The sequence below is a fragment of the Seriola lalandi genome, unplaced genomic scaffold, assembly GCF_002814215.2.
Source record: "Seriola lalandi dorsalis isolate HSWRI2012SDOR001 ecotype SW California unplaced genomic scaffold, Sedor1 jcf7180002054547, whole genome shotgun sequence".
NCBI lineage: Eukaryota > Metazoa > Chordata > Actinopteri > Carangiformes > Carangidae > Seriola > Seriola lalandi.
The window spans coordinates 15,697-28,512 of NW_019525100.1; the positions used below are offsets into that span (position 1 = coordinate 15,697).

At 41.3% G+C, this 12,816-nt stretch overlaps 1 protein-coding gene across 1 annotated transcript in view; it reads right to left on the reverse strand.

Moving 5' to 3' along the window:
• The window catches only part of ca10a (carbonic anhydrase 10 (inactive)a), a 212,051-nt gene that overhangs the window by 5,718 nt on the left and 193,517 nt on the right, over positions 1-12,816 (reverse strand). The window contains exons 5-6 of the mRNA XM_023415271.2: positions 8,903-8,998; positions 2,731-2,803 (exon numbers count right to left, since the gene is read on the reverse strand). Of these exons, the coding sequence (XP_023271039.1) occupies positions 2,731-2,803; positions 8,903-8,998 (169 nt within the window). The remainder of the gene's footprint in view (positions 1-2,730; positions 2,804-8,902; positions 8,999-12,816) is intronic.

The following is a 12,816-nucleotide window of genomic DNA, read 5'->3' on the forward strand; positions in this document are numbered from 1 at the left end:
GCCTCCCCCTCCCCACCTGCCCCCTCGCCTGCAGCCTCTTGCTCTGCTCGGTGCCACTGAGACTCCTCCCAGTCACAAGGGGTCAGTGTGTTTATCCAGCCACTTACTGCTCCCCCCCATTAATCCAATTATTTGTCTCTTTTTTCAAGCTAGCCCCGGGCGATCTCTGTGCCGCTGCCGCCTCTCCAGCATGGCAGGCTGGCAGAGGGAAACCTCTGGAGAGCAGCTGTCGACTGCTGCATAACACGCTTCCTCACCAACAGCCATCCTCCAACTATCAAGAGTTCTCATCATCCCCTTCCTGCTGCATCCCTCCAATTACCACTCTGAGATGAAATAATGATAATGAGATCCAAAAAATTAAGTATTTATGTAAAAAATAAACACTTTGATAAACCCCGTCCTCAAACAGCACTTGTCCAATCATAGCTACGCAACCAGAACGAGGCAAGCTTTGGATTTCTGGATGTTCAAGCAGTCTGTATGGGACTGCGGTTTACGAGAGATGTAGTATGTAGAAATATATATAACTATAATAAAGATATATGAACAGTAAGGTTATAAAGAGTTTGGAAAACATTGTCTTTTTATTTTCTTTTTCAAAACCAAACAGGAACAAAAGTGTAAAGAACAGATTAAACTGTGTTTGTCTGCTCTACCATAAGCTACAAACGTTAGCATGTGTAGCAGCTAACTACCTACAGTAGTAACCGGTTACTGTCCAGGGTCAGCTGCTTCATTTGTAACGTGGTTTAAATCTACAGAGGGCCTCAACTTTCAGAGAAATACTAATAAAGCATTTCTTAAATTTGTTATTCATAACTAAGTTTAAAAATAGGAATGAATTAATTTGTTTACAAATTTAATTATAACAAAAGTATTTAATTATTTGATATTTTTAATGGGCAATAAAAAGAGGAGTTATACAAAGAATTTACAAATGAAAAATGTATCCATCAATAAATAACTCAAATTAAAAAGGTGTTCACAAAAACCAACATAAAACATTATTTAAAAATACATTAGTGATTTCACAAAATAAATAATGGAATTTAAAAATTTAGTTTAAAAGGAGAAATAAACAACTTAAATTGAATTTAGAATACAGATTTTAATCAGGCATTTAAAAGGCTAATTTCCTTCCACATTTGCATTTCCATTTCCTCGCCGCTTTTTCTGTTTCCTATTAGCAACTCGATTTGCTTGGTCATTTAGCTTCTCCTTTTAGCCTCTGCATTTAGCCTTTCCATGACACTTTGGGCCTTGTGCTGGTAAAACAATGCTAATTAGTCATGGGACGTAACAAGCTCTCTGATTGGCAATCACCTGTGGGAAGGAGACGATCAGGGTGTCTCCACTGGTGGACACTCTCCCTTTCACTGGCAATGTCCCTTTAAAATTCTTCTTATATCAAGGTTTGACATTTGAAGAGACTGAAAGCCAAAACTAAAATGTCCTGGCACAAGCACATAAACATATGTTCCTAAAAGGGCTTTTCTTGGCGCCTAAACAGTGTTGGAAAAGATATATATAAGGATATACAATATAAGGCTCTCTAACTAATCAGAGAGCTGGTTACATCCCGTGGATAATTAGCATCGTTTTACCTCGTTTTACCAGCACAAGGCCCAAAGTGTCATGGAGAGGGTAATAGGAGAAGCTAAATGAATAAGCAATAGAATAGCTAACAGGAAAAGGAAAAATAGAAGGAAAATGGAAATGAGAATAGAAAAGGAAATTACCCTTTTAAATGCCTGATTCAAATTTGTGTTCTTAATTAAATTTATTTATATTTTAAAACTGTTTCTTCAAATAGAGTTTCATTATGAATTCATTAATGTATTTTATTTTTTATTTTTGTAAATCCCCTTTTAATTTGAACTATTTATTGATGGATTGTTATTTCATTTGTAAATTCTTTTTATAAGTCCTGTTTTTCAAATGATTAATTACTTTGTAATTCATCTATTCACTTATAATGAACACATATGTAAACACATTTATTTATAACTACTGTTATTGTACAATTACTTATTAATTAATGAAATGCTTTCTTACTATTTCCGTGACACTTGTGGTCCTCCATAAAAACTGTTTTATTTTACAGAATAATAAAGCTTGAATAACTTCTGCTTTGCTTGTTCAGGTGTGTAAAGCTAAGCAGCAGTTTTCCTTAATTATAATACTAGGGTGAGTTAATTAGCTTTACACTGCAGTACAACAACAATATTGTTTATTGTTTCTTCTACAAGGACCATCAACAGGTGAGGATGCTCTCTGTTTACCTGGGACAACTCGTTCTCCTTGTTAACAAACTGTTGTTAACCTCCACCCTCCCTCTCCAGCCCACAGCCACGCCGCTGTCCGTGGTGCTGAAGTAACCGATGGATTTATATAAACTCCTCCCTCCTGATATTAAATTGTCTCTGAAGCAAATATTTGCAAAAATCACATGTACATGTGCACACACGTGATTCTGCACATGTGAAATTCATGTGTTTTTTCTGTAAGTGAAGAGCTCTCGGACATTTTAAGAGACTTATTGCAGCAATATTCAGAGCCACCTCAGTTTCCTGAAGCAGTGAAGAAGCCGCTGTTAAAGTTAAATGTTGCCTAGCGATGTTTTTTAAACTACAACGCCAGCTCGTTGAAATGCATACGCGCGCCGTAGCCGTCACTTCAACCGTCGCTGCTTTAAGGCCCTAATTACATTACTGCACAGCCACTTACTTTTATACGTTATTCTTGTGATGGTGTCTCTGTTCAGCATTCGGTTCAGGAATGAGTTCGACGTCTCAGCAATCTGGATCAGAAGACAGAAAGAAAGAGAGAAAGAGGTTGAAGTTAGAGGACTGACCATGTAATGAAACGACAGCCCGTTCAAAATTAAACTCCACTTTATCTGTTGAGCCCAGCACTCGAAAGGATAACGCCAGTGTATTTTTTTTCATCTATCACCTTTAAAGCCAATGAAATGTCTAAACCCACTGATGTATTTTGCTCAGTCAGAAGCTCCTACACTGTCTTCTGCTGCTGCTTTGCCTTCTGGAAAACAAAGGCTCCCACTGTTTTTAAGAAACCATTAAAAACAGCTCACAGGCACACTCTGCTGCCACCACAAAACATAATCCATCTCTTTTAAATAGCCAATACACTGTATTTTTGTCCTAACAGAATCTATTGTGGATTTTGCTTGAATGTGACGAACGTTAAGCTCCGTATTGCCTCTCCCCTGCAGCACACAGTAATGTCACAGTACATGGGAACAATTATCTGCACATTAAATTTATATTTCAGAGACTTACATGAGAAGATTGACATCATGTTGATGTTTGTATGCTACATATGTAGCTGGAGTCCGGACATGGTTAGCATCGCTAAATAGTTTAAGCACGTAACAACACATTTTTGTTTTCATTTCTCATTTTCGTAAAAAGATAGAAGAAGAAGATATAACAGATATGAGTGTGGATATTTTTTAACTTTAGCTTCCAGTCTTTACGCCAAGCTAATCCCATCCATCTCTGTGCTGACATGACATCGCTCCTGATCTTCTGATCTAATGCTCAAAAGGAAAATGAATAAGCAAGAAGGGCAGCATGTTTTGATAAACATGAAATATCACAGTCGTTACTGTGTGTTTCTATAACTAAAGAGACATTTCATCAGTACTGAGCCCATAACTCACTGAAGCTGTAATTTGTAGATGTAACTGTTACTGGTGATAATTCACTAGTCATTTATCTGCTTTCAGTGAAAACATTGTGACTGTGCTGTATAAACAACTGAAGCATGTTTGTTTCACAATGAGGGGCCACTTCAAGATGTGTAGTTTTATTTTGAAAAAGGGAAGTTTATTAGCTACTGAACTGTCTTGGTCTGCAGATACTCATCTAAAGTGTCAGTATCTGCTGCGAGCACCATTCGCCTCGTGACACATCTCTGTACAGAGCTGATCAGGTTGTTGACTGTGTGTCGAAAGTTGCTGGATATTGGATACGCAAGCGTCCAGGATTGGTGTACATCATGCTGCAACATGGGGCCGTGGTGGCAGATGGGTAATGGGCCTCAGGATCTCGTGTTTCTTTTGTGTGCTTAGAGAAAGCCTTTGAAGTCATGATGAATGGGGGTAAAAACAAAAGTGTTTATTCATATTGTTTATATTTTTGTTCAGTCTACAAGAATTCTGTTAGAAAAATATTGTAATGTTTTTATGGCGCCCTTGCAAAAGCAATATCAGGGAGTGTGTGTGGTATAAATGAGGCCAATCATTTCTATATTTTCTGAGGTTATTGTACCTCATTGGCAGGAAACTCATGAACACATAAATAATATAAGTAGAGTCAACACTCCTTTTAGATACAATACTGTATTAAAGGGCGGAATATCAATGGTAAGAAACTGATGTATAATATAAAAGCTGTCACAAGGAAGCAGCACTGATGAATGGATAGAGGTTGTCATCTTCCTTCAGAGTCAGATTCTGGTGAGAAAATCGACTGAAACTTGACCCGTAACTTGCACCTCTGCAACAAAAAGCAGGCGAGCCCCTTTTAATTCCTGACTCCACTCCGCTTGACTAACTCCATTGTTCGGCCAAGTCCGAGGAGCGCGGATCGCTTCCCGCTACGCCGAGACGTGCTCGCTAATAGTGTGAAGGAGGCACCTCACACTCGGTGCCCTTCTCTCTCCCCTCTGCCCCTCACTCGTGCTCTGTGGACTTCACAACTCTAACTGTCGAGATGTCTCTGGGCCAAGTGATTAAAAAGAGATGTGCTTGTCCTCCCCCCTCCCCTCCCCTCACTGCAACTGAAATTACTTTGCCTTTACCAGACACTCCAAGCTGCTCACTAGTTTTCCTACTTTCTGTCTCTCTCATTTTCATCGTCTTTCCTGGAAAAGCACCTGAGGGGATTCAGTCATCCCGTCTCTTCTGCTTCAGGAATGTCCTCACACGAGGGAGGAGCGAGGTACAGACTCAGCACCATATGGCCGAGTGTCGATCAGACACACGATAACCACGAGACACATCTTGAAGCTCCACATGTTCCTCGCCGTTACATCAATCAACACTTAGTGCAACAAATGGAGCATTAGTGAGAGTAATGTTTTCACAGAGGTCCCACTGTAGCTGCAGTCACCCTCAGTGGCGCCTCCCGGCCCGGCCTGGCGTTCTGAGTCACGGCGATGAGATCGGAAATTTGAGGAGGTATTGGAAAGCGTGAGTCAGTGAAAGGTGAGAAACAAGGAGCCGCTGCTCTGAGAGAGATGTGGCTAATTACCACCTGTCTGCTCGGCGCTACTACTGAAGAGGCTGACCTCGTGAAACACGCTCAAGACAGTGGGAGACATTAGCGATGAAGAAGGAGGAGAAGAAGAAGGAAACAGTTGGAATGCAGGTGGGTGGGTGTGTGAGTGGGTGGCAGGTGAACAGACGTGTGTGAGCGTGACTTTTTTTTTTGTGGCTCATCTCTTTGGATATTAAAACTTTTTTTTTTGACATGTAGGCATTAACAAAATTGTCTTTCCCGGACTTTTACTGAAGGTCGTGCTGCAGTATCTATCGAAAGCTTAACAACAATAGATCAACATGGTGCTGTGAAATGATGGGACCCTTTTTAATATAATTCTATAAATCTTAAAACTGTATCAGACAGCTTTACAAGCACTATTACTAATCAGAAACTTCAAAATCACAGGTCAAAGACTCGTGGCTGTTAAATGACGTCAGGTAAGACCAACATGGGAAAATGGAACAAAGGTAGGTCTCATATGGACGGGACTGGAAACCAGTCTGTAGCAGCCCTGCTTTCTGATTGGGCCTAGTTTAAAAGTTGATATATAGAGTCTCATCTCTTCTGATTGGCTCACTGACCTGTTGTTGCTAGAGCTGCAGAGAGAAGCCTGAGAGAGGAGATGTAAAACTACACTGAGATGGTTTTTATATCTTCTTATGGATCAACACTTCAAATAAAAGACAGAAGAAGAAGAAACATGGAGCTTTAAAGGCTTTACTAACAAAGGTTTATAACAAAGGCTGATGACTGGAAGATTAATTTAATGTTAAATCCGTGAAAGTGCTACAACAGTCAACAAATGAAATGGGCTTTTATTTCTGTAACTGTGGCTTTTGGAATCTTATTTTGAAACTTTGCTACTCTATTGTGTTGTCATTAAATGTGCAGCACCTCTAAGATGCAATGAATAGATTTCAGAACAGCAAGACGTGTCGTTTAATATCATTATAATACAGGTTTTGTCTCTGGCAGGTACAGCTGACGTCCGTGTGGAGCTGCAGACGAGGCCGTTTCCACTTCCAGAGCCCAGCTCCTCTCACATCTCCTCCCACACAATCTCCTGCTGGTTGGATGGGGGAATCGAGGAGGGTTGACCTAGGTCAGCGTCTCCTCTGTCTCCTCAAGACTAAATGATGGTCCCATCGACATTGGGGAGCTAATTAGCAGTTAGCAGCTGAACTTTTCAGCCTTGGTGCGCACGGCGCTGAGGATGCTGGCTGCCTCTCTGATCTCTGAGCCTCTCGTTCAAGATGGAAACCTCTCATACACAACAAAGAGACAGGGGATCTATAACACCACCCCTTGCACTGCTGCTCGGCTCTGACACAAAGCCAAGGAGCACATTGTTTTGGCTCTGCAGGATAATTGGATTGCTAATTGTTTGTGAGTCGTGAGTTCTTGAGTTTAACATTTAGAGAGTTTCAATGAAAGACAAAGAGGGAGCAGGAGAGTGGACGAGAGGGAGCGAATTGAACTTCTGAAAGATTTCTTTAAACCAATATGTGTCTGCTGAATACTGACACAGATACCGACCCTATCCTCTGCCTTAAAAGATCAATCATCCATGATACAATGACTTTGACAATCTATTGCATCATGCACCAAATCCCATTCATATTTAGCATAATTTAATTCTACCTCACTCTCTGTTTCCTCTCCCCTCATTTTCAGGCATATGGCACGGTTATTAATGTCTTGGTTCGGCCATATATAAGTGAGGCTACATCATTTGTGCATGTGACTGGTGCGAGTTTTTATATTTAATCCAATATTCACAAAAAGTGAGTAATACAACTGTTTTTTTCTTTGGCTGAATACAAGTTTTTAAAGCTCCATATTTTCTTCTTCTTCTGTATTTAATTTGAAGTGTTGATTCATAAGTTTTACATCTCCTCTCTCAGGCTTCTCTCTGCAGCTCTAGTAACAACAGGTCGGTGAGCCAATCAGAAGAGAGGAGGCTCTGAGTCTATCTTCTGATTGGCTGACTGTTTTCTGAGTGATCAATGAAAATATATCAGATTTCAGGTAAAAACACTCAGAGAAACCAAATCCTGCAAGGTTTGGATGGTGGGTCCAGGTGGGCGGGGCTTGGTGACTGCTTTGTTGTGACATCACAAAGTTCCAGAAGTCCTGACGGCTGGTTTTAAGGCTCAGTTTCTGAATACAGGCTGTGTGCATTTCTCTGTGGACTGAGGCTTTGATACTTTCACAGTATTAATATAGAAGCTAGAGCTGATCTATAATCACACTACACATGGACACAGACCTTTAGACTAGAGGAGCTTTAAGACATGCCTCAGTCTTCTGTTTTATTAGTTTTATTAGTGTAATCAATACCACAGAGTCTTGCTCACAGAATCTTCTCCATGGCACAAAACAATCTGATCAGTCCCAGGATGACGAGCCCGAACATACAGTCACAAAGAAAGATCTTCAGACTCCTGCAACAGATGGTCTGGACCCTAAGGATCCCTGAACTCAGCATCATGGAGTCAGTCTGGGATTATATGAAGAGAGACTGAATCCACAGAAGAACTGTGCTGGATCAACATACCTGCCAAGTACCTGAAAAACTAAGCCCAGGTGAACGGAGGAGAATTTAAAGGCAAAAAGTTTTTTCATAAATAAATAAAATTCATAAATAAAAGCTATTCATGGCCATGTTTCAGGAGTCAGACTTTCTATGAATGTACTTTGTCTCTCCTACAGGTTTGTTAATGTCACAGTAGGAAAAACACAGGTGTAAATAATAATAAATAGTAACTGAATGTCTGAATTCCATTTAGATGCCTCAGTGGACATTCCTGTTGTTAGCGTTATTGCTAACACCTGTGCTTTTCCCATCATGCCAAGTCAAAATGTCTGCTGTGAAAAAAGGGCCCATTATTTTTTTTCTCCATTTTCTTACTTTCCTCTGGAATGAGTATGATTTGGGATTCTGCCACCAGGCCTCCCATCATACCCTGGCTCATGTAAAGGTGTTATGTTGCCATGGAGTCAGCCACTTAGCTACAGGCTACACCTGCAGACAACAATCATTTGGATTATTTTACTGAAGCAATTCAATTTGATCTTCTGGAGGCAAGATTTTCTTCTCAGTGTGTGTGTGTGTCACGTTTGACTGATTTATGATTCCGTGTCAGATGCAGGTTGCAAGTCCAGACAAACATTGCATCAAAGAGTTAATAATTTAAAGCTAAACGCTGCTGCAGACGTTGTTTACAGCTTGAGAGGGACTGAAATTAAGAGGGAAAACACAGTGTTTCTACACTTGAATGAACGCGTGGTTCACCTTTAATTGAGTCTTGTCTGCGCTGAACATGATGTTAAGCCCTGTTTTGTTTCTCCCTACACGTTCCATCTGTGTGTTGTATACCATAGCTGTCTGCTGACGCTTTTAAAGTCTGATTAAACTGTAGAGGAACATAGAAAACTCTTGTCCGATGCAGTGATTAGTATTCCGCTGCTCTCTCCAGTGTATAAGCTGTTACAAAAAATGTCGTCATAGCAGCTGCTGGGGCATGTCAAGATAAAATTCAATTCAAGTAGATAAAACTTACATATTTGCACACAGGCAGTTATGAAACACATGTATGTAGACTTACCTTCATGAATATGGACACTATGACCAGTCCATTGGGGCTTTTAGCAGCTTCTGTGTAATTTGTATACAGCTCATGATTGTAGTGGATCAGCTGAACCTGGAACACACACACAGAAAGGGACATGTAGAGATTTTACTGACAGGAAATCACAATCTGACAATTTAACCACTATGAGAGTGAGACACAAGGCTGATCTCCGCGCTGAGTACAAATTAGAAATAGTGGAGTTGAACACCCTTCTAGAAAATCTATATCTTGGTTGCCTTGTGTCAAGAATCCCTCATTCTGCTAAATCCTTCCTCGCCGCTACATGTCAGATGATTTAAAAGGGAAAATCGATATGGGATCAAATCTCTCCCATGGATTCTCAGAGACAGTCAGTTTAATGGAAAGACTTGGTGTTCGGGAACATTTTATACTCGCTGTAGATGCGGATAGTAAGTAATAAGGGAGATAAAAAGGCAGGGATGCTGTCATCATTTGATCCAAGGCCAGCCGGCTCTCACAGGCTGAGGTGAGAGAGGATAAACCATCTCCCAGCATGAGGTTAATGTTTCACTGACACAGATGCTTCATCCACTCCAGCTGTTCAATATTCCTGCTTTTTAATGATGTTTGGACGTGGGCAGGAGGCACGGCTCAACGTCCCACCTGTAAAAGTGGTTTTAAAACCTGTTCTGACAAAGAGCGCAGAGACGGGGAGTTCAGAGATGGATCCGTGGGGAACATGTGTTTTTATGGTTTGTTTCTGTGGCCATTTTGTGTCTTTATTAGCAAGTTGACAGTTGAGAGATGACAGGAAAAGAAGGGACATTGAGACGGAGAGTGACAGTGTCTGGGGACGTTGTGGTTTTTAGATTGTGCCTTAACCCCAAGGCCACCCTATGAAGGCTGAGGTATGCCAGCCCAGATATTACGTTTACACAGTTTTTTCCTAATGTATGCGACATTAAAGTACCAAGCCTTCGCCTTAGCAGTCAACGACGACCTGAAGTCTTTGACCCACAGAAATCAGCAGACTCTTTGTATCTTCCCTGGTGATGCCACTTGACAAATCAAAGATATGGGGATAACAGCGCAGACTTTTTCTCACGATAGTTGGACGTAAAATGCAGACAACCGAAAAAGGGGGTCGTGGAAAATAATGTTTAATCGCAAGAAAACCCCAGAAACTTACAAAACAAAGAATAAAAAACCAACAGGACACAGTTAGGAAACACCGGAGCAGGGGAAACACGAAGGCAAACAGAAGTCCACAAGAAAACACTGGAAGAACACGGAGGCAAAACAGAAGTAGGAAAGTAAAACAGGATGAAAACTGTAGGATGACAGACGAAGACGAAGACGAAGGGGAAGACAGAGACTTAAGTACACAAGGAAGACCAGGGTAATACAACACAGGTGGAAGACATTAAGATAATTAACAAGGAGGGAAACAACACAAAGACAGGAAGTAGCTAACATGAGACGCACAAGTGAAGTGATTTTAAAATAAAACAGGAAATAAATCAAATCCAAAACAATCAAACATAAAATGTCCAAAAGAGTCCAAAGTCCAAAAGTGTGTAAACAAAAAGCATCTGGGCAAACTGTGACACTTTTGGACAGTTTCTCCTCGAAGGCATTCAAATATTGAAAAGAGAGTTTAAGAAATTCACTTTCTCTTCTGCACAGTAGGAAAACTGCAAAAACTGTCGGACACAAAATCGTAAGGCCATTCTCCGTGTAAACTCCCACTTTCAATGCAGGCGTACCTTCATGCGTTGTCAGATTAAGAGAGTCTGGACAGTAATGGACCAGTGTGTCCTACTGGCTATTTCACCAATAAGCCTGAAAAAAATAGGGAAAGGAAAGATTTCCTTGTCAATACTGTTCATTCAGTATAACCGCAGCGCTCCAGCTGAGTCCCGGAAATATCAACCTCTCTTGACCTAAATTGGCAAAACTTACAGCCATACCACTATAACGCTATATAAAGCGCCTAATTTAATGCCTTAAGGCTGTAGTATGTCTGTATTTAAGTACACAACGATCTGCTATGAATATAAAGGCGGTAAAGCGCTTATTTCGAGCACAAAGGCGTGGTAATGATTTTGAGATCCTTCCCAGAGGCTCTCAGTCTTTCTCTCCCCACCTCCATAAACTTCTCATCCTCGCTCATTGGCAGAAAAGCCTGGCACCAACTGTACTGGAGGATATAAATAAACAAATGCAAGAGGAGAGCAATTATGAAATGCTCGATTGGGGGAGCGCAGAGCGACAGAACGTCTATAAATGCAATCAAGGCGAGAGAGGAAGTGATTAGGGCCCTACGCTGATCTGATTAGATTTTTAGGTGAGAGCAGCAGAGGCAGCCAAAAGAACTCATCCACACATCCCTCAATGACAAATTGCACAAAGTTTGCTGCTGGTGGGCAATAAAAGGCCAGCGTGGGCCATAATAAAGTGAGAACGTCTGCCAAATGGAGAAGAAAAAGAGGGGGATGCAGAGAGAAAGAAGGGAGAAAACAGAGGGTGTAATTAGACACAGCTTCCCTCTGTTCAAGCAGACTCATGCTAACGACTGAATACAGAAACACGTCTAACAGGTACAGTCTGTCACTGTGTTTCTAACACCACTGGGCAGATTGTGATGATGACAGAGCTGCAGACAGAACACATAATACGGCGTGAGAGATTCTTCAGAGTTAGAACAAATTAGGGTTGGGGTTCAATAGCACTTCATCGAATAGGAATCCAGAGCTGAAACTGCTCATCAAATTCAAATCCCTCATCAAATCTGCTCCGGTTCATCTTTCAATATTTGTAAGTGAAATTAGAAACTGAAACTCAAAGAGTGAGTTGAGATCTTTATTCAGCTCTTTCTTTGTTGAGAAAATTGATTGTGGAGCCTGGCCTGTAAAAAATGAGCCCAGCAGGTTATTATGACCCATAGTTACGTTTTGTTGCTAGGCGACATCTAGTGGTCTGATGACAGGAGCGAAGGGAAAAGTGTCGAAAAGAGCGTTTTAACCCAAATCATGATCTTTTCCTAAACCTAACCAAGCCATGACAGCTATTATAGTAACCATGGCAATGAAGGTTGCCAGGGGGTGGGATATCATCCCTTGACGGTTGCCATTGTATTGAGATGTTAATGACTTCATCTTTCAGTGACTTTAACCCAGCGTCAACCTCCAGGGCTGAAACATGAAGCATCAACACTGAAGAACCAGAAGCTGCAGTTTAAGACAATTTAAGTGGCAACCAAGCATCAACCTCCGAAGCAGAAAGATGAAGCCAACATATAAATCCAAAGAACTGCAGTTCCTCTAATGGCCACTAGAGTCTGGCTCCAACAGTGAGTCAGTCCCCATAGACTCCCATGTTAAAACTTTACAGCAGAAATAAACATGTTTACAGCCTGGTACAAAAACTGTATATATAACTCACCTGTTTACATTTTATTAAGGACTGAAGTTATGGAGGATTGAGGGCGTGGCCTCTTTGTGTGACAGGTGGGTGAGCATATGCTTGCAACAATCCGACGTCCGAGGCGATGTCCACCTTTATCTACAGTCTATGGTTTTAATGTTCTTGTGTATCTTTTCACAGCTGTGATCCTGTTGTGAACATTTAAATTAGTTCATTTTCTGAAGGGTCTCCGATGGAAACCGTCACAGTTTAATGCTGGTCTTGGTGGAAAAGCTCTGGACCAATATTATCACACTAATGTCTCTTCAGTGTGTCACTGCCACAAGCTCTCAGGCTGCAGTCAGTTAACCTGGACGAGAAGCCACACTGGGGGGGTGGGGGGTTTGAGACGACACTGAAGTGGGTGTGAAGGGTCACTACTGCTTGGCTGGCTCGTGCTCTCAGGAGTGTGTGTGAGAGAGTATTCGTTTGTGTGTCGGGTTGTTGGGGGGGGGGGGGGG